The sequence below is a fragment of the Nanorana parkeri genome, unplaced genomic scaffold (assembly GCF_000935625.1).
Source record: "Nanorana parkeri isolate BGI_ZX_2015 unplaced genomic scaffold, ASM93562v1 scaffold2215, whole genome shotgun sequence".
Lineage (NCBI taxonomy): Eukaryota > Metazoa > Chordata > Amphibia > Anura > Dicroglossidae > Nanorana > Nanorana parkeri.
The window spans coordinates 148608-174436 of record NW_017308483.1 but is presented as its reverse complement, the minus strand read 5'-3'; the positions used below and the strand labels follow the sequence as shown (position 1 = coordinate 174436).

At 46.1% G+C, this 25829-nt stretch overlaps 1 protein-coding gene across 1 annotated transcript in view; it reads right to left on the bottom strand.

Annotated features, from left to right (window-relative positions):
* Window positions 1-24672, bottom strand: part of LOC108801102 (zinc finger protein 585A-like) — a gene marked incomplete at its 3' end in the record, with an annotated part of 41002 nt that extends 16330 nt beyond the window's left edge. The window contains exons 1-6 of the mRNA XM_018573050.1: window positions 24639-24672; window positions 24259-24299; window positions 24030-24135; window positions 23272-23369; window positions 17915-17987; window positions 16573-17779 (exon numbers count right to left, since the gene is read on the bottom strand). Of these exons, the coding sequence (XP_018428552.1) occupies window positions 16573-17779; window positions 17915-17987; window positions 23272-23369; window positions 24030-24135; window positions 24259-24299; window positions 24639-24672 (1559 nt within the window). The remainder of the gene's footprint in view (window positions 1-16572; window positions 17780-17914; window positions 17988-23271; window positions 23370-24029; window positions 24136-24258; window positions 24300-24638) is intronic.
* Between the last annotated feature and the right edge of the window lie 1157 nt (window positions 24673-25829).

Below are 25829 nucleotides of genomic sequence, written 5' to 3'. Positions count from 1 at the left end.
TTTTATTTGTTTTGTGTGTGAGTATTAAAATATATCACATAACATCTGTGTCCCCGACCTTCATTTCCTATTGTGTCACCTATAAAGAAATAGTGTCAGGTTTTGTTCCCCTGCCTGTATCCTTGATGTGTACTATTGCACATAAAAGATGCCCCCACAAAACATTTTTTGGGGGGGCATGTTTAATGTGCAATACTGATTCCCCCCCTTTCCAATTAATATTGCATTTGATAAAAATGTAATAAATACCTGCTTTTCTTCAAAGGTGAGATGACAGGTTGTTGAGGAGATGAGAAGGGCGGCCCCAAACTCGTCTGCCAGACGAAAGCGCTGCTCTCCACCCCTGCTGGCTGGCTGGCTGCCGGAGGAAGATTCGTCCCTCACGGCTCCCTCTCTCCCTGATGTCACTTCCTCCCACTACAGCCGCGGAGGAAATAGAGGAGGGAGGGAGAGTCGAGGAACAGGAGACAGCGCCACCTGGCGTCCGCCGTCCTCTGCCCGCCGTCCTTCTCCCGCCGTCCTTCGCCCGCCGCAAGAAATGCAGGTATGCGGCATTGTAATGTTTGAATCATGTGCCCGGGCGGGAGGTGGCCACAGACCCGGGCACATGATTCCAAACCCGGGTTGTACGGGTGAAACCCGTACGGGTGGCAACCCTAAGGGCGGCCCCAAACTCGTCTGCCAGACGAAAGCGCTGCTCTCCACCCCTGCTGGCTGGCTGGCTGGCTGGCTGCCGGAGGAAGATTCGTCCCTCACGGCTCCCTCTCTCCCTGATGTCACTTCCTCCCACTACAGCCGCGGGGGACACCCCCTACAAATGGTGGAGTTCCATTGAAGGGGCCTGTTAATGCTACGGCATACAAAGACATTGTAGACAATTGTGCTCTTCCAGCCTTGAGGTAACAGTTTGGTTAGGGCCCTTTTCTGTTCCACCATGACTGTCCCCTGTGTACAAAGCCAGCTCCATAAAGACACGGTCTGACCAGTTTTGTGTGGAGGAACTCAAGTATCCTACACACAGCCCTGACCTCAACCCTACTGAACACCTTTGGGGTGAAATGGAAAGACGATGGAGAGTCTCCTAATCCAACGTCAGTAGATGACCTCACAAATGCTCTTTTGGCTGGATGGGCGCACATTCCCACCGACACCCTCCAAAATCTTGTGGAAAGCCTTTCAAGAAACGTGGAGGCTGTTATAACCACAAAGGGGGATCCGTCTTATATTACTGGCCTTGGTTTTGCAATGGGATGTCCATCAAGCTCATATAGGTGTGATGGTCAGCTGTCCAAAACACTTTTGGGCTTTGAGTCAGCGTGGAAACTGATTCAGGTCCTTAAAGATTTAAGGTCCGTTTAGATGATTAAGAGAACCCGTCATGTGTCTTACCTAAGTGCTTTCCATTCCACAGAAGGTTAGTAACACAAACCTGAACTTCAAGTCTGCCCTCTCATGCAATGGCGGCTTTCCAAGCCATGTGTATAATCGATCCCCCTCACCCCATATCAAGAAATTACGCACTCCATCAGAAGTTGGAATCTGCGTACGGCCCGTTCCTGATTATTCCGTATTTTACATAAAACATGAGGTATGTTCCAGGACCTCCGAGTGGTGAATGGTCACCATGTACTGAAAATACTAAGGTGTAGCTGGTGAGAAGGTTCACATGTAGAGCTGAGGGATGCGTGTGTAAAGAGACGTTGGCATGTAGCTTGGCCCATGTGTGATGTGTTTAGGTGCCAAAGTCGTTAAAGTGGACGAGGCAGCTCGCCCCTATGGCCAACTCGGATGTTGGAATCGATAAGAACACAATTAGGGTTGCCACCTGTCCAGTCACCAGCTAGCGCAGGACCTCAGGCAGCAGCATGTGCCTAAAGCTGCATCTTCCTGTGAGCCACGGGCGCCTGTAAACAGCCTGCACATCACCTCCTCTGTCACTCTGCCCGCCTCTGGACCCCTGATGAGACACCGCACAACATTCCTGAAAGCCTTCATAGCCCACCTGAGATCCCACACAGCCACCTGAGATCCCACACAGCCACCTGAGAGACCGCATAGCCCACCTGAGACCCAACACAGCCACCTGAGAGCCCGCATAGCCCACCTGAGACCCAATACAGCCACCTGAGAGCCTGCATAGCCCACCTGAGATCCAATACAGCCACCTGAGACCCCACACAGCCACCTGAGAGCCCACATAGCCCATCTGAGACCCAACACAGCCACCTGAGAGCCCACATATTCCACCTGAGAGCACGCACAGCGCACCACAGAACAATACAGAGTATGTAGCTACATATTATTTTGTATTGCTGTATAATGCATTGCTGGGATTTGTAGTCCTCTATAGACGGTCTCCTTACTCCCTCCCCTGGCTGTCTCTTCTTGCTCTTTCTCCCGGCTGCCTCTCCTCGCTCTCTTCTGTAAATTCTCCCCAAAAAAAAGAATAAAATTGTTGTGTGCAGCGCTAGAGTGTTCGGGTTTCACTTGAAGAAAAGGTGGCAACCCTAAACACTATGGAGGTCACAATTGAGGTAAGCCTTCAGCCATATGAGACTGGCCTCTTCTCCTCTGGAGGTGTGAAAAGGGCACCTGGTGGCATGTCCCAAATAACACCCTATGGGGGTTTGCCACCTAGAAGACCTATCTCGGATGGGGTCATGCCCTAACGTCGCAGAGTATGTGGGTTTCCCGGGGTTGCGCATTTACTCCAAGCCCAGACCAAGCAAAGCGAAGCCGCCCAGGTCCTCCTAAACAGCTAAGAGTATTCAGAATGCCTTGTTACTGGGTGCTGCTCCTCATACATAGGGAATTTCTAATGTCTGAACCAAAAGATCCCCCTTTTTATTAATAATAATAATAATAATAATATACATTACATGCCAATCTGCTCAATGCATTGGTACATCTATACTCCTGCCCTATAACCGGAAATACAGAAAAACCCTGGCAAGGCATAATTGGGTTTGTAATCCTCTAATGCTTCCTCAGGCTACAACAAAATGGCCGCTGCTTTGCTACAATATGTCTATGCTTTCCAACTACAAGTCAGGTCTATTTCCAAAATGTTGCAGCAATAACAGGCATGGTGGCACTCCACTCTTCATTCATACATTTGTAATCATTACCAGCTAAGAAAAAGATAAAATATGAAAGTTAAAATCAGTCTATTTATGTTTGAACAAACAGCACTACGACAAAATGGCCGCCAGTCAACTACGGGTCCTCTTTAGGGTCCAATACTATGCAGCGGCAGCTGTGAGTGGCTGCGGCTGTGGCTTATGGAATGTAGCCAGCAGAGGGCGCAGGTCGGCGCTCTCATCCTCGACTGGGTTCAGGGCTCGTTCAGATTGGCAACCCGAATGTGGTACTCGGTGGAAACTTTACCCCGGAAGTGATAGTGCAGAGGTAGGCACTTCCGGTGAGAATGGTTTAAAGGGCTGTCAGCAGGTGAGTGCAGGTGTCATAATGAGTTGAGGGCTGTGGATGAGCAGTGATGATTGATGGGTGGAGGGGATGACTGGGCAGTGGCTGATAAAAAAAATACTATTAATCCCAATATTGATAATATTGGTGTATGGCTCCAACATAAGTCATAGTGCTGTACAATGTATAAATGGAGTACATTCTGACCTGTGTGACCACGGATAGCTCTACAACATGACACTCTGCCAAGAGTGGTCACTGACTACCTCTCATTGATCACAGCCTCTGTTCTTGCCTATGAATCTCTCTAAACCGTATAAGCTCAATGCTTCTGTGGCTCCATAAAAGGGAGTTTTTCCCCACCCCCGACACACAAAATACTCGGCCTCTGTGACGGATTCGAATCAGTTAAAGCACACGAGTGACCGCACATCATGAGCTGCAGGACCAAGTATCAAGGTCAAAGCAACCTTAGAATAATCTATGTGCTGCCCTCTCTGACCACCTTCAGAAGATGTTGTCTGGCCTCAGAGCTGCTGATCTGCACACTAAATATGTGAGCCGGGGGAAGTCACTGGATGACTCAGAAGTGGCGGGATCAGTGATGACTCAGAAGGGCAAGGGTCATTGGAGTCACAGGAGGACTCAGGAGCACAGGGGTCACTGGAGGACCAAGAAGTGCCGGGGTCACTGGAAGTACAGAAGTGCAGGGATCACTAGAGGACACAGGAGTGCCAGGGTCACTGGAGGATTCAGGAGTGCCAGGGTCACTGGAGGATTCAGGAGTGCAGGGCTCACTAGATGACTGAGAAGTGCCGGGGTCACTGCAAGTGCAGGGGTCACTAGAGGACACAGGGGTCACTGGAAGTGCAGGGCTCACTAGAGGACACAGGGGTCACTGGATGACTCTGGAGTGCAGGGATCACTGAATGACATCACCAGTTGGGGGAGCTGTCTCCTGATTGGTCATGTCAGAGTCGCACACTACAGACAAGAATAAAGAGGACCTGGCCCCCCGCTGGTCACATGACCGATGTTTTAGGTGAGTAATTGAGACTTTTAGGTGAATATTAATTGTAGCTTCCAGCAGGCCCTGCAGCAAATATTGTGGAGGCGCAGGGGCAGGTAAGAATAATAGAGAGGTGGAGGGACTCTGCGGCATCACATGACTGGACAGAAGACTGCTGCTAAAAATGCATATGGAAAAAAAAAATCATCAACGCGGGGGGCGGGGTGCTGAGGTCCATGACCAACCCCTGTCAGCGCTATATTGGATGATGTCATGGAGGTGAGGATTGGCTTTATAAAGGGGTGTTTCTGTCGTCCTCTGGATCCGCTCTGTGTGTAGGGTTATCTGTTTGGGGGGGGGGGTGTCATTATTGGTTGAGCCCAATGGACTTTTTGTCTTTTTAAACATTGCGCGTTCCAATGTTTCATAGATCAAAACTTGTTATCGAAGTGAAAGCCGTGTATATGAAAGGACTACCAAAGAGTTGACTTGAGGATGGAGAAGGAGCGGAGTCACATGACTGAGAGGATATTAAACCTCACCCTGGAGATCATCTACCTGCTGACCGGAGAGGTGAGGAGGATTCTGGGAGGTCACATGACATTACTCTGATCTCTAGTAATAAAACACAGACCTGACCGAAGAGGGGAGGAGGATTCTGGGAGGTCACATGACATTACTCTGATCTCTAGTAATAAAACACAGACCTGACCGGAGAGGTGAGCAGGATTCTGGGAGGTCACATGACATCACTCTGATCTCTAGTAATAAATCACAGACCTGACCGGAGAAGCGAGAATCATTCTCATAGTGTCACAAAGCTGCGCTCTTATTGGTGTTGGTCAGTAAACTGCTAATTTCTAACTACGTTTTGATACACAGGATTACACATTGGTGAAGAAGACATCTGGTGATCAAATGACACCCAGCAATCGTCTGAATATTCCTGGAAGACGGACCGGGAACCAGAGCATTAGCATGATAGAGCCTTCACCTCCCTCCCGAACACCAGAGAAAAGCGACAAGAAGATTCTAGAAGTCACCCAGAAGATCATTGAGCTGCTGACGGGAGAGGTGAGCGGTGCCGGGAATTCTGGGACATGATCCAGGAACAGACAAGGGATGTGTCTGGATGGTGACTGTATCATTGTGTGTGTCAGGTTCCTATAAGGTGTCAGGATGTCTCTGTCTATTTCTCCATGGAGGAGTGGGAGTATCTAGAAGGACACCGGGATCTCTACAAGGACGTCATGATGGGGAACCGGCCGCCCCTCACATCACTGGGTAAGAGGAGACTTTTATTTCCTGAGTATTGAGGATCCCCCTAGATACACACATCCTCTGATATAAAGACATAGAAACAATGTATTCAGTCAGTGTGTGTGTTTCCTACAGATGGATCCCGGAACAGAAATACCCCAGAGAGATGTCCGAGTCCTATTTATTCCCAGGATTACACACAGGAACATCAGGAGATCCCTCAGACCCGTCCTCTGTATTCCCGGGATTCCGCACAGGAACATCAGGAGATCCCTCAGACCCGTCCTCTGTATTCCCGGGATTACACACAGGAACATCAGAAGATCCCTCAGGCCCGTCCTCTGTATTCCCGGGATTCCAAGATCCCTCAGGCCCGTCCTCTGTATTCCCGGGATTCCGCACAGGAACATCAGGAGATCCCTCAGACCCGTCCTCTGTATTCCCGGGATTACACACAGGAACATCAGAAGATCCCTCAGGCCCGTCCTCTGTATTCCCGGGATTCCGCACAGGAACACCAGGAGATCCCTCAGGCCCGCCCTCTGTATTCCCGGGATTCCACACAGGAACCTCAGGAGATCCCTCAGACCCGTCCTCTGTATTCCCGGGATTCCACACAGGAACATCAGGAGATCCCTCAGGCCCGTCCTCTGTATTCCCGGGCTTCCACACAGGAACATCAGGAGATCCCTCAGGCCCGTCCTCTGGATTCCCGGGATTCCACACAGGAACTTCAGGAGATCCCTCAGGAGGATCAGGTAATTACCTCTGGGGAACACGGTATATACCATGGCATTGTTTGTTATATCTGTATAAAGTATGTTTAGTATAATTCCAGTTCATAAATGAGCTATTCTCAATAACTGTGTCACTCAGATCGCTTTGCGTGTCGCTATGGTTGAAGAGCTAATTGTGTTTAAAGCTGAAGTTTTAGAGGAAGCTGAAGAGCCGATGGATGAGGAGCCATGTAAGGTGAAGGAAATCCCTCCAGAGATCAGCACAGGTGAGGAATCCTGTCCTATATAGCCATATAGCCTAATGTCACCTTCACAAGGTGGATTCTACCCCCGGAACACCCAAATATCCCTCTCACATCTCACTTCCCTGTATCTGTGGCAGCACTGAGATGCCACCTTCAGTATACAGGGTTGTCCTTCCTGTAGCTTTATCCTGTATAGTGTAAAATACCCTCCACACTCCTCTCCTGTACATACTGCCCCCCGTCATAGCCTCCACACTCCCCTCTTGCATATACTACCCGCTAAGAGACTTCTTTAGCCATCTTGGTTCTATCTCTAATCTGGATCAGGCCTACTTTTGCAAGTGAACACTAAAGCCAAAGGAGAATCACCGATTCCCTTGTTCAGTTACTACAAGAGACATGACCAGTCTCCCCCCACACACACTCTCTGGGGTCTCTCATACATCTCAGTACAGGGGGCTTCACTCTCATCTTTATTCACAGACCCCGGAGACACTCAGAGAGACGTCAAAGCTGACCCGGGAGACCGTATGTGCACAGTGGGAGAGTCAGGAGCCATCAGTCTCCTTGTTCAGTCCCTACAACAATCTCTTCTTCTCCCCCCTCCTCTGTCAGTAGACAGTAATGGGGGGACGGAATGTGTCTAGTGGGGGGAGTCAGAAGCCATCAGCCTCTATTAGACTCCGCCTCTCCTCCTCACATCATGTCATTGTGTGTTACCAGCCAAGAGACGTGACCAGTCTCCCCCCACACACACTCTCTGGGGTCTCTCATACAACTCGGGAGGTTTCATTTCACTCTCATTTTTATTCACAGACCCCGGAGACACCAGAACCACTGAAAGAGACATCAAAGGTGAGGGCAAAGATCACAGGAAGGTTAAAGAGGAGGAAGTTCCTGTAGAGATCAGCACAGGTGAGTAATGAACACTGAATCCAGAAAAGAGTCCCAGATTCTCCTTGTTCAGTCACTACAACAATCTCTTCTTCTCCCCTCCCCTCTGCTCTGTCAGTAGACAGTAATGGGAGTTCAGCATATGCCCATGTACTCTGTTTCTTCTTCCTCCAGATGGACGATACAGAAGGTACAAAACTGAAGATTGCCCGGTCGTCTCTCTGAATGATCTAACAGAAGACAATGACATCACGGCAGATCCTTCAGGAGTAAACCCCACCATCCCAAATCACCAACCAACACCTCACAGGGCAGAGGTGTCCTCGAATCCCTCTACGCATGAAGGGACCATGACGGATCACTTGTGTCCTGGGACTTATACAGTTTGCATAGCCAATGGACCCTTCACGTGCTATGTATCTAATAACTGTTATAGCCAGGGATCCAAGCTCATCTCCCAGCCCAAATCCGATGTGACGCCTTCGTGTTCCGAATGCAGCAAATGCTTCAGCCAAGGTTCCGGCTTCGGCCGCCACGAGGTGACGAAGTCCTATCCGTGTTCCGAGTGCGGCCGGTGCTTTTCTCAGAAGTCCAACCTGCTCAGGCACCTGCGGTTCCACACGGTGGACAAGCCGTACATGTGCTCCGCCTGCGGCCGGTGCTTTTCGCAAAAGTCCGATCTACTCCGGCACCAAAGGATTCACACGGGAGAAAAGCCTTATTCGTGCCTGGTGTGTGGGCGGGGCTTTGCACAAAAGTCCAACCTTCTGAGACACCATCGCAGTCACTCTGGGGAAAAGCCGTTTTCATGCTTGGAATGCGGGAAGTGTTTTGCCAAGAAACAAGATTTGGTTGCCCATCAGGCAAAGCATACAAAATAGAGACGGGAGGGGGGTATAAAGCTGCTTGAAATAAGTGCACTGTCAATCAGTTGCAGCAAATAATCTACTCAAAGGCTTGGCTCCGAACTCCGCACCTTCAGGCGTGCTCAGAATTAGCGTGGCGGTTTTAAACATGAAGTTGGCTTGGACTTAAAGGATCAGTCCACCCAAATGACACTATGCCCTTTCAGGTCGCGTATATGCCCCTTCTTGATTCCTATATGAGTGGGACATAATAACATTGCTGTTCGCAGCAGTAGGAGGACCCAGCAGCATAGACTCCCGGTCTGTCAATCAGCTATTTACAGGTCTGGAGAACCCTGGTCTGCCACGCCCACCAATGACTACAATAGCTGACAGACCTGGAGAACCTTGGTCTGTCCTACCCACCAATGACTACAATAGCTGACAGACCTGGAGAACCTTGGTCTGTCCTACCCACCAATGACTACAATAGCTGACAGACCTGGAGAACCTTGGTCTGTCCTACCCACCAATGACTACAATAGCTGACAGACCTGGAGAACCTTGGTCTGCCACACCCACCAATGACTACAATAGCTGATTGACAGGTCTGGAGAACCCTGGTCTGTGCTGCCCACTAATGGCTACAATAGCTGGTTGACAATCCAGGAGAACCCTGGCCTGTCCCACCCACCAATGCCCACAATAGCCGATTGACAGGCCGGGAGAATCTAGGTCTATCCTGCCTACCAGTGACCACAATAGCTGATTGACAAGCCAGGAGAACCTTGGCCTGTCCCACACACCAATGACCACAATAACCGATTGACAGGCCGGGAGAATCTAGGTCTATCCTGCCTACCAGTGACCACAATAACCGATTGACAGGCCGGGAGAATCTAGGTCTATCCTGCCTACCAGTGACCACAATAGCTGGTTGACAAGCTGGGAAAATGCTGCTCACCAATGATTACAATAGTTGGCCCGTCCACTTGTGCTTCAGTAGATCAGCAGGCTATGCCGGCCTGATTCCTCCTCCCATTGACCCGGCATTCCTGCAAAAAAATATCTTTATTCAAAACATTTTAACTCAGGCTCAGGAAAGGCAGCATTGGGGAAGATTTACGAGTTCCCTGGAGTTCGGCTTTAACACTTCGAGCTCCTACCACAATTCGCGGCTTTGCTTCTGTCCTCCTGGGACATTAGGTGTTCCCACCCACCTCTCTGTGTCCCAGCTCCTGCTGTTACATTCTCTATAATATATAATGTTTAAATACCAACAGTGGTATTCACTGTAATGTAATTATACTGTAATTCACTGTAAACATATAATGTTTAAATACCAACAGTGGTACCAACAGGGTAGCCCAACTCAACTCCATACAGACATGCAGAACTGGGATCTCCGATCTCACCAACAGAGTAACCAAGAGGTAGAGGAAACTGAAATATGAATTGTGGGGTGGACTGACCCTTTAACTGCCGCCAGAATTAGGGTTCTTCTTGTTCTGAAGCCTTACAGAAGTGCCAAAACGTGCCCGGTTTGCAACCAGCCGCCTTCCTCAGGTATGTAACCGGCCGGCGGTCCTCAGCGGTTCCTCTTCTTCCTCTGGTCAGGAGCAACCATTCTTCCAGGGTGAAACAAGGCGTGAACGCTTCGTGATGATCTGCTCTCTAGACTGGGCTCACAGGATGACACGACTGTCCTGCCCAAAGAGGTCCTCCAGCGCTGGGCTGAGGCGGAAACTGGGGACAGCACTAGAGCATGGAGAGTAGAACCTTGACAATTTGTTTATAAACACAGGGTTGGGCGGAGTTAAAAATAATAAAGACAGAGTTCCACTTTAAGAAACAGTTGCCATCTTACTACTCCCTTGCAGCTTTTTAGGAGCATGAGCAACTTGAACGAGGTCCTGAGCTCTTCATGGGTCATCGAGGAGAAAACTTTCTTTTTGCTTTATTCAAGGCTGAGATTTTAAAGGTTGCAAAAATGTAATATAAAAAAAAAATCAATTCATGAATTGAATTGAGCGGTTCATTAAATTAAATTTATTTAAACATTTTAGAGCTGGCGTTTTCATCATCATCATACATACAGGGATTTTTGGCTCTCGAAAAAAGCATCGCAACTGTACGAAAGGCACGTGGGGGCTAGAAGTCCTGAATGAGAGAGAACAGTATGACACGTGCGCTGGTGTTGCTGCTGAATCCTGGAGGATGAACGTAGATGGGGGGCAATGCTTTGAACGCATGGGGTGCAAATGATGTTGGATGGTGGGATGAAGAAGGCACTAAGGGCACCTACTTGATGATAGGACACAGGCAATACGAGTGTGTATGTTCATAGACATACACTACATTGCCAAAAGTATTGGGACGCCGGCCTTTACACACACATGAACTCTAATGGTATTCCAGTCTTAGTCCGTAGAGTTCAATGTTGAGTTGGCTCCGCCCTCTGCCGCTATAACAGCTTCTAGTTTCAGCATGCGCTGACCCGGCTCTGTCATTTTACGTGGCCTACCACTTCGTGGCTGAGTTGCTGTTGTTCCCAGTTGCTTCCACTTTGTTATAATCCCACCAGCAGGTGACCGTGGTAATATAGTGTATATTTAAGTGAACCTGTCACAGGAGAAATATGGGAGCCATGGTTGCAGATTTCAGATCAGATCGGGTGACGACTGTTGGCACACACTGTGGACCCCATTAGGTATTGTTGCTTCCAGCCCTGAAGTCAGACCCATGTGACCCTCTATAGCTGTGAATCTGCAGGTGTCACCCCTGTCCACAACATTAATTCATCAGTGTCCTGTGATAGAAGATATTGTCATTGCAATGAAAGAAAACCATTCTGCTCCCTAGCAGCCGCCCAAGTCCCAATGGACAACATTCCCTGTCCATGTACCTGTACACTATTTTCAGAGGTACCTATACAAAAAGTGGAGAGTGGGGCTTAGGTGAGGATTCTATCCTGCACTAGCTGCAATTTTAATCCAGTGGCTTCACTACTTCCAATCACCAATCCAGAGCAAGCATGCAGATAAGGAGTTCCAATGTCACCAGGTGCTTATTCTAGGCCATTGACCTGGAAAAGATGACAGCTAGGGGGAACTAGGCATTGTCCAAAGATGGACAGCAGTTGCAACTCCTCTATTTTTAGGTCTTTAGGAGACCTCGTTGTAGGAGACCACAGCTATTGTCTCTACCAAGGTGGAGCCTGGTGGGTAGTGTCAAGAGCGAGATCTCCCCCTGCCATAGTTCCCAGTTCCTTCCTCCTGAATGTTTCAAATTTCCTGCCCACCTTTGTGTGGTCCTCTCGTCACATTTTGTGAAAGTTTCTGGTCACAGAGAAGGCAGGTGGGTGGAACTTGGAACTCAAAAGCAGCGGTCCTGCCATGGGAGCCCCAAGATACAGAGGAAGACCTTGAGCCATCCAGCCCAAGAAAAATATTGGGTTTTTGTGAACTGCTCCTTCCGTTTTTCAAAGCAGAGGAATAGTTTGTTTCTGTCTATAGAACGTATAAACCGGGGACGAAAAAATATCATATCTGTAAGCAGAGCTCAACCCAAATGTAAAGCACCGTTGGAACCCCTGCCATAGACATGGATTGTCCCTGTTCCAAATCTTGTGGCAGCCAGGCCGTAGCCATCCTGAGCTCTAAATGGTATTTGTTGGGTTTCCCCTAAGCCTAGTACATCCTTTACTTCTGCCTGCTTCTGGGGAGTGTCCTCCAGCAGATAGAACAAGGAGATACAATGTTATGGGTTATAATTTTATATTTCACTCTGGCCAATCACTAGGAGGTTTATTGCCAGTGATGTGGGCTGAGTAGGGAGATAAATATTTGAGGAGACCTTCAAAAAGGGTTCTTCCCTCTCAAGCTTTGACTGGAGAGGATGCCATTGTGAAGGACCAACCATAGCTTCCCAGGCCTGCCATCTGGGGAGGGTGAGAAGAGAAGAGAGGCCTTTTGCTTCCTAGGACTGCTGTATGGGAAGGTAACAGTTCCAGAGCCAAGTCCTAAAGAATGGGAATTGGCCTGGAAGATAGGAGGGTGGCTGTAAAAAAAGGGAGAACCTTCAGGGAAGTCTGCTTAGCCCATTGCTGGTCTTGGCCTAAAAGCACACAACTGAAGGTAGACAGTTTTGGCTTAATGGTACACAACTAACGACAGCCAGCCTAGGCTTATAGCAACACAACTGAATATTGATGGTTTTGGTTCCAGTCACACAACTAAAGATTGCCAGTCTTGTCTTGAAGACACACAACTAAAGATTGCTGGCGTTGACTTGATGACACACAACTGAAGATTTCCGGTCTTGGCTTGAAGACACAAAACTGAAGATTGCCAGTCTCATCTCAAAGGTACACAACTGAAGATCGCCAGTCTGGGCTTGAAGAAACACAACTGAAGAATGACGATCTTGGTGTAAAGGCACACTACCAACCTGTGAAAGGGGCTGACGATATTATTTGAGCAAACGGAATACTTGGAAGCAATTTTTGGTGTCCTGTAACCCCTGACCCATTCTCATCCGGACTTGGAGCCAGTAAAACCTGCAAGCAAAGATTGACAGAGTGGATATTGATCATTTGGTTGCTGCTGGTGGGTTGTTGAGTGCTTTGGGACAGCTGTAGGCCAGATCACACAAAGCAGTGCTAGGAGGGCACGTAAGAACCCAGTGGCTCCTTAAGGGGATATTGGTACAGTAAAACCTCAGTTTACTGTACCGATGACCCCTTAAGGAGCCATATAGCTCCACTATATTATAGGGTTTGTTTTTTGTAATTTTGCTCAGAAACTTCATACCGCTATCACTTCAAAATCTTGATGACTGTTCCTTTTTGTCTCTCCCAGCCACATCCCAGAACTTCCTGCTGGAGGTCATGCACTCTACACATCATACGACCATTACCTGTTACATATGCAAATGGATATAAAGTTCCTTGATACATTGTGTGCTTCTTGTACACCACATGTGTGCACGGTTCTCCCTCAGCTTACCACATTGGAGGACCATCATTTTCTTTTTTCCTTTCAATAAACTTTATTCAACCAGCTGTTTTTTTTTCTACAGTGCTCCACAAGTTGATGTAATCATGTAAAGTCATAGTCCCGGCTTGGACCATGCATGATAAGGTGGCGACGCTACAGCTCTAGGGAGAAGGCAGTGTAGCCACCAGAATTGTTCGTGCCAGGCAGTTCTAGATCTCCTTTTCATGACCGGGAGGGCACGGAGAAAGAAGCAATCCAACATTTCCGCATGTGAGTGATGCCACCACCATTAGATTTGAGAGCTTATGAAACCTTTTGTGAAATTATTTTGAAAGCCCATCTCCAGGCAAAGCTTTACCTTTTTGGTGTCACCATCAAAGGAAGTGCGGGGGAATCTCCAAGACAAGGCAGCAGATGGTTTAACCCAGGGTTAGGCAACCTTGGCACTCCAGCTAGGGTGAAACTACACATCCCACAAGGCATTGGAAGGCTCCCACTCCTGATGGGATTTGTGGTTTCATCCCAGTTGGAGTGCTGAAGTTGCCTACCCCTTTGCCAACCCTCTAATGTAAAGAGCATTGGCCATCATCTCCATAAGGGATCATCTCCATCTCCTCTCGCTCTTCTGTCCTTTGCAATTACACACAGTGGCTACCAAGCCACGTTCATTCTGTCATCCCATCTCTCCTGAGAAGTGTGTCGGTTACCCTGGTCATACACCAGCAGAATTGCTTTCAAAAACCTTCATTTTTGGAACATTCAATTTCTTAATGGTCAGTGGGATCTAATCAAAGGAACAGGTTTGGTGGACATTTTTGAGGGTCTTCAAATGAATTAAGTTGACTTGATGACGAGATCGAATGCTCTGACAAACGGAATCCTAACCATGTATGGCAAGGTTTACTCTTTACAAGCAGGCCACGCCCACAAGCTCCTCTGCTGCCATGACTATCACTGCCCAGGGACATGGACATCAGGTGGATGTACATAGATTTGAAGAAGAATATAAGAAGAGATTTTGAAGAATAAAACAAGTAAACGTATATTCAGTCATCCTTTAATGTCTCTACCGAATGCAATTCTACAATTAAAATAAGCACGTTACATGCCCTTTAAGGCCCGCCCACCTTGGCCTAGTCACAGGCTGGAATTTTACTGTTAATGTATAGAATAGACATAGGCATATGTTCAGCTCAAGGTGGACCTGTCATCAGATATACAGGTGAAACTCGAATAATTAGAATATCGTGCAAAAGTAATTGCAGTAAGTGCTGCAAAAGGGGCCCAAACCAAGTACTGAGTACATATGCATGCTTGTACTTTTCAGAGGTCCGATATTGTTCTATGTACAATCCTTGTTTTATTGATTGCATGTAATATTCTACTTTTTTGAGGTTGTGAATTTGGGGTTCTTGGGGTTTTCATGAGCTGTAAGCCATAATCATCACAATTATGACAAATCACGGCTTGAATTATCTTGCTTTGCATGTAATGAGTCTATCTCATATATTAGTTTCACCTTTTAAGTTGTCTTAGTGAAATAAATGAACTTTGCATGATATTCTAATTATTCGAGTTTCACCTGTATGTTTTCACTAATAGCACAGCATGCCAAAAAATGTGCACGAGTAACACTTCCAGGTATGTATTACCTCTCACTGAGGTCACAGTACTCACCCGACAATGCCTTAATCTGATTTTCTCTCCAGAAGGACGGAGCCATCTTTTTTTCAGGTATGATATATTGTTATTAGGGATGAGCTCAGGTTTGGAACGAACCCGGTCCTGACCTGAGCTCCTCTAAACCCAGAAGGAGCTTCTCCCAAACTTGGAAGGAAGCTCCTTTCATGCAGCCCAATGAGCTGCAGGCAGGGAATTACCCGTATGTAACAAAGGGGTGGGATGTGATGTCATTGGCCTTATATGGCTACACCCCTATATTTGGTAAATTACATTTACCTAATATGGCCATGTAGTCATATAAGGTAAGTGAAGTCAGCACAAGCATGCCTGGCCCGCCCATGGCACTTCCTTATTCGGAGGAGCTCAGATTCGGAACGTGTTCCATCCAAACTTGAGCTCATCCCTAGTCACCATCTACTTCCTGGACTGAGATGCCAGTTCACAAATGTCTGACACAGATTAGCTCCTGCCACAACCTGTAAGCGTAACTTGCAGCAAAGCCGCAAAGTACAGTCCGAGTAATCACTGAGCGAGGGGAGACTGCTTGTTCTGTGTGCAGCAGACTGATGACATAATTTCAGCCTAGGCAAAGTCACTGACTGGAACCCAAGGGCGGCTTTTTAACGATATAAGGTAAAGCTTTCCGGAAAAACAATACTGTTGCTGTATATTGTGACCTGTCAGGAATCTATTTCTACAAACGTGTAAAGTTAGTGACAGGTCCACTTTAAGTACCACTGTAAGCACCGGATTTATGTTTACAGTTATAGAGAGCTATGGGGAAAAACATAGGGACAGCAGCTATCCCTCCGGAGGACGGTCATGTGACTACGAATCACCAGCTGCATGTCAAGAATAACTTGGGATTGCTGAGGGCACAGCACGGCAATGATAGTCACAGGAATACTGTCATGTGGTAATATAAATGTAGCTTATATTATTATCTGGAGCATTGGATCCATCCCTGGCTGCCCAGTCCAGACCTTCCCCCCATCACCCCATCTCTCCAGCAGTGTCTGATAACCTAAAACTATTCAAATCATGTGATTTCTGGTCTGTGAGAGTTTACATAGGTGGTAGGTTTATAGGTGGTATAATCCTCTTGAGGGATTGAAGTCTGTAGGTCCAGAAGCCCTTTATGGTTTATATTAAGAATAGTCATGTGACTACATGCCACCAGCTTGGACAAGAACAGAACCCAAAGGGTTGTAATCAAAAAGACAGATAAAAAGGTTAGGCACCAGCTGTATAATATTTAGCAACACGAGGGTCCCCGGCTCCTGGGATGTCCATCCTCACACTTGCCTGAAGGCACCTTCACCATCTTCTGGAACAAATGGTGGCCTGCAGGTCAAGGCCCAACCTCTACCATGTTTTGAAGCCCAGCATGGTCATGGCGAGGAAGGTTCAAGGTCTTTGAGCTCTAACACAGGCCCGTCTTTGTGGTGACTTCTCTGATGACCAACTAGGCTGGACTTCTTGGCGAAAGTCTTCTCACACTCCGCACAGGAGTAAGGCTTTTCTCCGGTGTGAGTCCTGCGGTGCTTTATGAGGTTGGACCTCTGCGTGAATTGCTTCCCGCACTCTGCGCAGGAAAACGGTTTCTCGCCCGTGTGAATGCGCAGGTGTTCGACCAGGCACTGCTTCTTGCCGAAGGAGCTGCCGCACTCAGGGCAGGGGTAGGGCCTCTCACCGCTGTGCGTTCTCTGGTGTAGGATCAGGTTGGGCTTCCCGGCAAAGCGCTTGCCGCATTCAGAGCAAGAGAACGGCTTCTCCCCCGTGTGAATTTTCAAGTGCTTGGCGAGGGAGGACATCTGTGTGAAGCACTTGCTGCACTTGGAGCATGCAAATGGCTTCTCTCCGGTGTGCGTCCTCTGGTGCTCCACCAGCCATGGCTTCTTGGCAAAGTGCTTGCCGCACTCGGAGCAGGAGAAGGGCTTCTCTCCGCTGTGGCTCCTTTGGTGGTGGCAGAGGAGGTTGGACTTTGATGCAAAGCGCTTCCCGCATTCAAGGCAGCAGAAGGGTTTCTGAGCGGCGTGCGTGCCCTGGTGTTTAACCAGGGACGACAATTGTGCGAAACACTTCCCGCAGTCCGTGCATGGGTACGGCTTGATTCCAGTGTGCACGCGCTGGTGCTTGCTGAGGTGGATCTTGCTCCCAAAGCACTTTCCGCACTCAAAGCAGGCGTAGGGCTTCTGTGCCGCGTGAATCCTTTGGTGGTCAACCAGGTTCGACTTCCAGGTGAAACACTTTGCACACTTGGGGCAAGAGTACGGCTTCTCATCCGTGTGTACCTTCTGGTGTCGGGCCAAGAGGGACTTCCAGATGAAATGCTTCCCGCATTCAGAGCAAGCAAATGGCTTATCCTTAGTGTGAATCCTGCGGTGCTGGACTACCTTGTGTTTATGGTCGAAAGCCTTCCCACAGTCGGGGCATGGGAACGCTCCTTCACTGCCGGCTTGGTCAGAATGGGTTTTCAAGTGGGACGCAAGGTCGGCCCTTTGAATGAAATAGCGGCCACACTCGTAACAAGAGAAGAACTTGCTGAGGTCTTTGGCTGCGGAACGGGGGCAACTGGTAAAGCAGTTCTGGTGTACAGAGGGGTCAGAGGTGGTGTCGGTAAGGTCACCATCTGGAGAGGTCTTCGGGGGTTTCTTTAGGATATTCCTGCCATGTTGTCCATCTGGAGGAAAGCAGACATTGAAGACATAAATACAAGGTTCCCTTTAAAAGGATTTTCCTCTATTCTGGATCAGTTGGGGTTTGCTCCAAAGTTGTGGCAATGATGGACACCCAGTAAAAGACAATTCTAACTTACAGTCAGCGTTAGAGCTGCCATACATGACGTCATCGTTCACATCTTCGACTTTAATGACCACAAGGTCTTCAGCCTGGATAAGACAAAGAAGTTTGTCACAGATTACGCAATTGTTTTTAATGAAGGGACACGTAGTATAGGAATGTTGAAGGTAATCAAATGCACATGTACTCTATAGAAAAAATAAAGAGGTCTCCCAGATAAAGAGTAACTGGGAGTAGCGGTTCATAAAAATAAATCGAGACCAACAGTATTAATGAAAAAGTACAAAATGTATTATAATAACCAGGATGCCAAAGAACATTAACGTGCTTCTCAAAAATTCTTTTAAAAAACAACGTTGTAACACTCATACATACACTCATTCAAAACCATGGGCCCCACACATATATTGACAATGTTAACCTCCTAGTTGTCCTCGGGGAATGATTTGGAAGCCCTCCTAGAGGAGAACCTTGGAGATGATCCCGGGGATAACTCAAGAAGAATTACCTCATTTAAAACCAAATCAAAGACTATGCCCACATTATCCAATAATAGATATATATCGCTCTTCAGAGAACTGGTTCAAAAGGATCTCAATGAAACAACTTGGGACCTTAAAGGTAAAGACAACTTAACCCACACAGAGAGGAAAGCATTAAAAGAACTAAAAGACGCAGCAGGTCTAATCATTAAAAATAGTGATAAAGGAGGCAATGTGGTATTACTAACTGAAAATATGTATGTGACGGAAGTCAAACGACTTCTCAATGATAAACAAATTTATGAAAAACTACCTAATGTCCCCTTTAAACAACTAGTTAGTGATTATAACTTTAAGCTAAATATGGCAAATGAAGCAGGCTTAATTAATAAAAAGGAACTAGGTTTTCTGAAGACCGATATATACAACATTCCGACATTTTATATTATCCCTAAAATTCACAAAGATGACAAAAATCCACCTGGAAGGCCCATTGTGTCTGCAGTAGGAGGTCCCTTAGAGAACTTAGGCAGGTACCTAGATCATCTCTTAAAAGAAATGGTCTTCGACCTGCCTTCATATGTAAAAGATACAGGAGATGTATTAAACAAAATTGAAGACATAACAACCATGGAGAACATAATTTTAGTGGGGGTAGATCTAGAATCGCTCTACACATCCATCCCACATGAATGGGGCTTACGAGCTGTGAAATATTTCCTTGAACTTAATTTTCCTGGAATGGGAGCCCAAAACGAATTTTTGTTGGACATGCTCGATTTTGCACTCTCCAACAACTACTTTCAATTTTCAAGTTCGTACTACAGACAATGCAGGGGAACCGCAATGGGAGCACCGTGGGCACCTGCCTACGCCTGCCTCCATTTAGGTTATTGGGAACAGGAGACTGTGTACGGGCATCCAATGTACCTGGCCCACGTAAAAACGTGGCTCAGGTACATAGATGACGTGCTTGTAATATGGCAGGGCAGTGTGGATGACTTGAAGAAATTTATTACAGAACTAAATATTAATGAACGAAATTTAAAATTAACTTTCTCCCATAGCCCTATAGAAATTACCTTTTTAGATCTCAGAATCACAATCGGAACAGGGAGATTAATTACTTAAACGTTCAGGAAAGGGACGGCGGCCAATACACTCCTTCATGCGACAAGTCACCACCCCCTATCACAAAAACAAGGAATCCCCACAGGACAATTCCTACGGATTAAACGAAACTGCACAAAACATTCTGATTGCTTACAGGAATCAAAAATTTTATACAAACGGTTTAGACAGAGAGGTTATCCACATAGGACCCTTAGAAAGAGTAAAGCGAAAGTGGGGGAAAGGAACAGGCTAGAGATTCTTAAAGGAAACAAATCCCCCAAAAAAGAGACACAAGGACAGGATAATCACGTGAGGATGATTACTCAGTATGGCACTTGCTGGCCAAAATGAAAACAGATCTTCAATAGACATTGGCATGTGTTAAAACTCTGCCCCACCATAGCGAATATAGTGGGCCCACGTCCCCTACTGACGGCACGGAGAGCAAAAAATCTGAAGGATCATCTAGTCAGCTCAGAATTCAGACCGGCCAAGGATGGATCGTTCCTATCAAAAATGCCAAAAATAAAAGGAATGCACCCCTGCGGTAAATGTCAGGTATGCCCCTACATTCAAAGAACGAAATGTTTCCATAATACGGATGGCACAAGAACTTATCAAATAACCCAATATATAAACTGTGGGAGTGACAAGGTAATATATATGCTAGAATGTCCTTGTAGAAAATTATATATTGGTAAGACCAAAAGACAGTTACGTATACGGATAGGGGAGCATTTTAGAGATATAAAGAATAAGGAAATTGATAGCCCTTTAGCGATGCACTTTGCGGATCACCATAATTCTTCCTTGGAAGGCCTGAAGGTTAAAGGGATCTATGTATTGAATTTGTCCTCAAGAAGGGGAGACTTTGACAAAGTACTCCAACAAAAAGAAAAGACTTGGATATTTAAACTGGACAGTGGATACCATGATACCTTCGGGTCTCAACAATGAAATGAATCTGAGTGTTTTTCTCTGAAAATAATCCCTATATGTTCCATTAAAGAGAGTAACGGGGAAAGAAAGATCTATGGTATTTTCTTCATATTTTACTTTGTTGAATGATTGGATGACAAGGTGTGAATATGTTCGAAATGAACGAACGCTGAAATATATCCCTTGTCCTCTATAAACACAAACTCTCATCTTCACTTAAACAAACAAGCATATTCCGAGTTTGAAATTAAATAGCAGGTGTGCAAGGGCTATTTAAATAGCCACCCACCAGCTACTCAGAAAGGCTCTCACCAAGCCCCGGCAGGAGGGGCGAAATGCATCGGCTGAAGTGTGCTTGATTGAGCAGCTGTGTGACCCTATACACAAAGTTGAGAAAACTATACACAAGACAACCTCCATGTGAATAGATCATGCAATAGATCCACTACATCCATAGGAGGAGAAAATACCGTTTATCAGACGTGGAGCCAAACACCGTTTTCCAAACACTGGAGTACTTTAAAATCACGGTGCACCGTGTCTGCAACTACAGCTGAAGGGATAAGCTTCCCTAAGACCAGAGTGGATACGACAGGGTTGAGACAACCAACAGTGAGCACAACGACATATTGATGGTAATATAACTCACATGTCTCCCCTCTTCAGTCACAAAAAAGTGACGGGTGTTATGGACTCACGTCTAAACCTGGGATCCTAAAAGACATATCTAGCATTATAGTGACGTTTTAAAGAAATTCTGAATTTTGAGCCTATCCTATCACGGGGACACTACAATACTGGTATCAAAGCATACATTGTTTTTGAAATTTCTGAATGGACACAAATCCGAAAAGGATATTATCCATAACTTGACTTCCACCTTGATACAGGATATCCCATTTTTACTGGAGTAAAACTGTGGCCATTATCTAACATCACTTACAGCTTACCAGGGGTTAATATTACAAACGAAAAAAACTCCCTGAGGACAACTAGGAGGTTAACATTGTCAATATATGTGTGGGGCCCATGGTTTTGAATGAGTGTATGTATGAGTGTTACAACGTTGTTTTTTAAAAGAATTTTTGAGAAGCACGTTAATGTTCTTTGGCATCCTGGTTATTATAATACATTTTGTACTTTTTCATTAATACTATTGGTCTCGATTTATTTTTATGAACCGCTACTCCCAGTTACTCTTTATCTGGGAGAGCTCTTTGTTTTTTCTACATGTTTATTGGTTCAATAAATCTTGATAACCAAGTTGATTTAATTGAACAGGAATATACACATCGGTTTTGTTCTCCCGGAATACCCCGTTTTTTGTTTCTGGCACATGTACTCTATACCTGGTACGAAGAAGTTGGGCCAAGGGACACGTAGTATAGGAATGTTGATGGTAGTCTAATGCACATGTATTCTAGACCTGGTACGAAGAAGTTGGGCCAAGGGACACGTAGTATAGGAATGTTGATGGTAGTCTAATGCACATGTATTCTAGACCTGGTACGAAGAAGTTGGGCCAAGGGACACGTAGTATAGGAATGTTGATGGTAGTCTAATGCACATGTATTCTAGACCTGGTACGAAGAAGTTGGGCCAAGGGACACGTAGTATGGGAATGTTGATGGTAATCTAATGCACATGTACTCTAGACCTGGTACAAAGAGTTGGGCCAAGCGATGGCTGTAGGTAGGTGACCGGTGGATGTTTTTTCCATGGAAGCCAAATGTCCAAACAAGTTCTGGTCCTGGAAACCAACTTCTCTAATGATGACCCAGCAACAGAATGATGGCCTTTCTAAGCCCTCCTCACTTTACTAAAAATAGTGTTGTATTGCTTTGTCGCTGCTAAGAGATTTCTCCTTTCTTACCATCTAATACCCTCACCCCCTTGCAGTTATAACATCTCTTCTTTGAAGGCTTTCCACTCTTCTAGGAAGGCTTTCTACAACATTTCGGAGGGTGTATATGGGAATTTGTGCCCGTTCAACTAAAAAAGCAAGTAGTGATGTTGGACGAGAAGATCTGGCTTTTAATTGGCATTTAATTCATCTCAAAGGGGTTTAACTAGGTTGAGGTCAGGGCTCTGTGCAGGTCACTCAAGTTCCTCAACACCAAACTGGTCAAACCATGTCTTTATGGAGCTGGCTTTGTGCAGAGGGACACTGTCATGCTGGAACAAGTGAGAGCTTTCACCAAACTGTTGCCATGAGTTTGTACGTGCACAGTGGTCTAAAATGGCTTGGTATGCTTTATCGCTACCTGTACTCTTCACTGGAAACACTATTCATCTGGAAAGGTAGCCATGTGGTCTTTTAGGTAGGTGGGATGGTCAGATGTCCACCAACTTTTGGCCTTATAGTGTATTTCTCTAATGGAAAATCAAACAGCCACTGAAACCCAACTGGTTCAAGGAAGCCAGCAGAGTCTCCAAGAACCTCTTATCATAGCTGTGCTGATTAGAAGGTCATCTCTGATGCCACAAGGTAAACCCAGAAGAGGACACGTTACCGTATGCCGTGCTCCTCTCCTGGCAGCTATTGACAGGGCTATGAATAATTTGCCCAAGTCAAACAGAGATATGGATAGATGGGACTGGACATCTTCCCCAATTACTGTCTGTCTTGGAAATAGGAAATCTCAGACCACCAGCCTATTGGTAACCAGGGAGTTTTACACAGCCAATGGGACTGGTGTACCCAATCAATGCCGGGATGAGTAATGAACACTGCAGGTAATGTCCTCTACGCATTTGCCCAAGATTTACAGAGTGTACCTATTATGCAGCTTTGTTGTAAATCTATATAGTCCTTTGCAGGGTTCTAGGTTTGACATACCTTATAGTTTTGTGGTATCTTCTGATCCTCCTGTTTGGAAACTTGGGAATAAAGAGGACTGGGACATCCCTCTGGTGTTTTCATGTAATTGGATGGATCTGTAGAATTACATAGGTGTCACTTTACCATTTATTGCAAGCTGTATACTTAAATCTAACTCAGTAATGGTCTTGACTTGCATTGGCCCCCCTTCTCATAGACTTATATGTTAACCAAAGTCCTCATCTGTACTCAGTCTTGGTCCAGCATTGAAGCCAGGAGAACAGAGAGCTAGCATCATCATCAATGGTAGCTTCCATGTTCCTCTAACGAAAGGTCTGCTTTAGACATGAAAATGTGATACCAAACCACAGGGACCAACCCATAGTCAGGACTCATAACCCAAACCCTAGGCAGACTGAGAAGCAGGAGGTGCACCAAGCCAAACCCCATTCACAAGAACATTGTTAACATGAATCAATATCAGGACCCCTAAGGTATGGGTTCTTTTGTAGCAGGTAGCACAATCTTTAGTCCAAATGTTAGAGAGCAGAAGATAACGGCATAAGGAACTCATACCTAATAGATACAGAACACTAGTGGCAATGGAGGTCTGTGAGAACCTCAAGACTTTGGCAACCACGTCCACTAGTGGAATTGGATTGGTTTATTAACCTAGACTGTCTAATCAGAGTGGAACAAATTTACACAACCTAACAACAAATGGAAAGTGAGATGCCCATTACTTTTTTGGAGGGGATTTAGTGATTATTCCTCACTTGTGTTGGTCTCTTGAGGGATTTCCTCCTCCTTGCATGGCTCAGCACTATTCACATACGGATCTTCATCTGTGGGCTCAACCTTGACAATAATCAATCCTGCGACCTGGAAAAAAAGCGAAAACACGTGTTTTAAATAGAGACAAATTGTTTTAGAAGAGGGAAATCAATTTGACTGAATCAGTAAAGTCTACAAAGCACACCAAAACCTTGGTTTGGTTCCACCTACTTGATCATCTTGAGGGATCTCCTGATGTTCCTGTGTGGAATCTATGGAATACAGAGGACGGTTTTGAGGGATCTCCTGGTGTTCTTGTGTGGAATCTCTGGAATACAGAGGACGGATTTGAGGGATCTCCTGGTGTTCCTGAGGGATCTTATGATGTTCTTGTGTGGAATCCCCGGGATACAGAGGATGGGCCTGAGGGATCTCCTGATGCTCCTGTGTGGAATCCCAGGAATGAAGAGGACGGGGACATCTCTCCTTCCTGGATTCATCTGTAGGAAACACACACACTGACTGAATACATTGTTTCTATTTCTTTATATCAGAGGATGTGTGTATCTAGGGGGATCCTCAACACTCAAGAAATGAAAGTCTCCTCTTACCCGGTGATGTGAGGGGCGGCTGGTTCTCCATCATGATGTCCTTCTTAATACGTTTCCTTGCTTACCAAAGGGAGGAACAATCTCTGCTGAGATATGGAATATGTCAGAAAAATGTATAATAATAATAATAGTGTGTGATTGTGATGGGGACATTAGAAGGTAAGCCCCTCTGGTTCAGAGAATGATGTGACTGACTCAGTGTTCTCTGTACAACACAGCGGCATACCTCAGAGCTATATTAATGTATAATACCAATAGTAGGTGATTGTGATGGGGACATTAGAGTGTATGCTGTCCTTCTCTCATAAGAAGACATTATTACCTCCTCCTATTTTGGGTACACACTCTTCAGCTTCACACCCCCACAAGGAATTCAGCCACTGCTAAAACTCCTCCTCTGGTCTACAACAAAATGTCCGCCACCCCTCCAGATTGAGGACATGTTCCCTCCCCCAAAATTACACTCTAGTGGTGATTCTGAGATGTCAGAGTTACATAAATAAAGGCATTCATTATAAAACAGGCTTTTGGCGTCCGTTACCTCCCCTTAAAATAAGCAAATAATAAATGTAATCGTGATAATTATTTCATGTTAATATTAAGCTTAAGGTGGTTGTAGCCGTTTGAGTACTGCCAGCGATACTTTATTTATTAAAGTAGAACCATGGGCAAAATAAAAAATGATATATATCATGCCGCCGTCTGTTACTGACTTCAACACGGCAGGTTTCCCCCCATAAAATAGTTTCATTACCTCAAGAAAAAACACTTTATTCTATTTAGGGTGGATGGGGAATCCAGCTGATGCTGGGCTGTTGTATTCTAACATTGGGGGGTGTATCTGACTGGTTACAGTCACCGTTTGGACCAGCTCCTTCAACAAAACTTTATTGAAAAATCAACTTTTGCTGAATGGAGGGGTGCTGACGTGGTCACAAACTTCTTGAATTTTGGCCCTGTCAGGGAGAAAAGTCAATTTTTCAGTCAACTTTTGTTGAATGGAGGGGTGCCGACGGTGGCCACCCACTGATTGAATTTTTGGAGTCAGCAGGAAAAGATGAATTTGTAGTTGGCTCCTATTGAAGGGGGTCCCGTTGGGACCACACACTGACTTGGCTGAAAATGGACCAGTGAATGGCCAGCTTTAGACTCTGGCTCTCCTCCGTGTTGCCAGCCAAGAGGCGTGGCCAG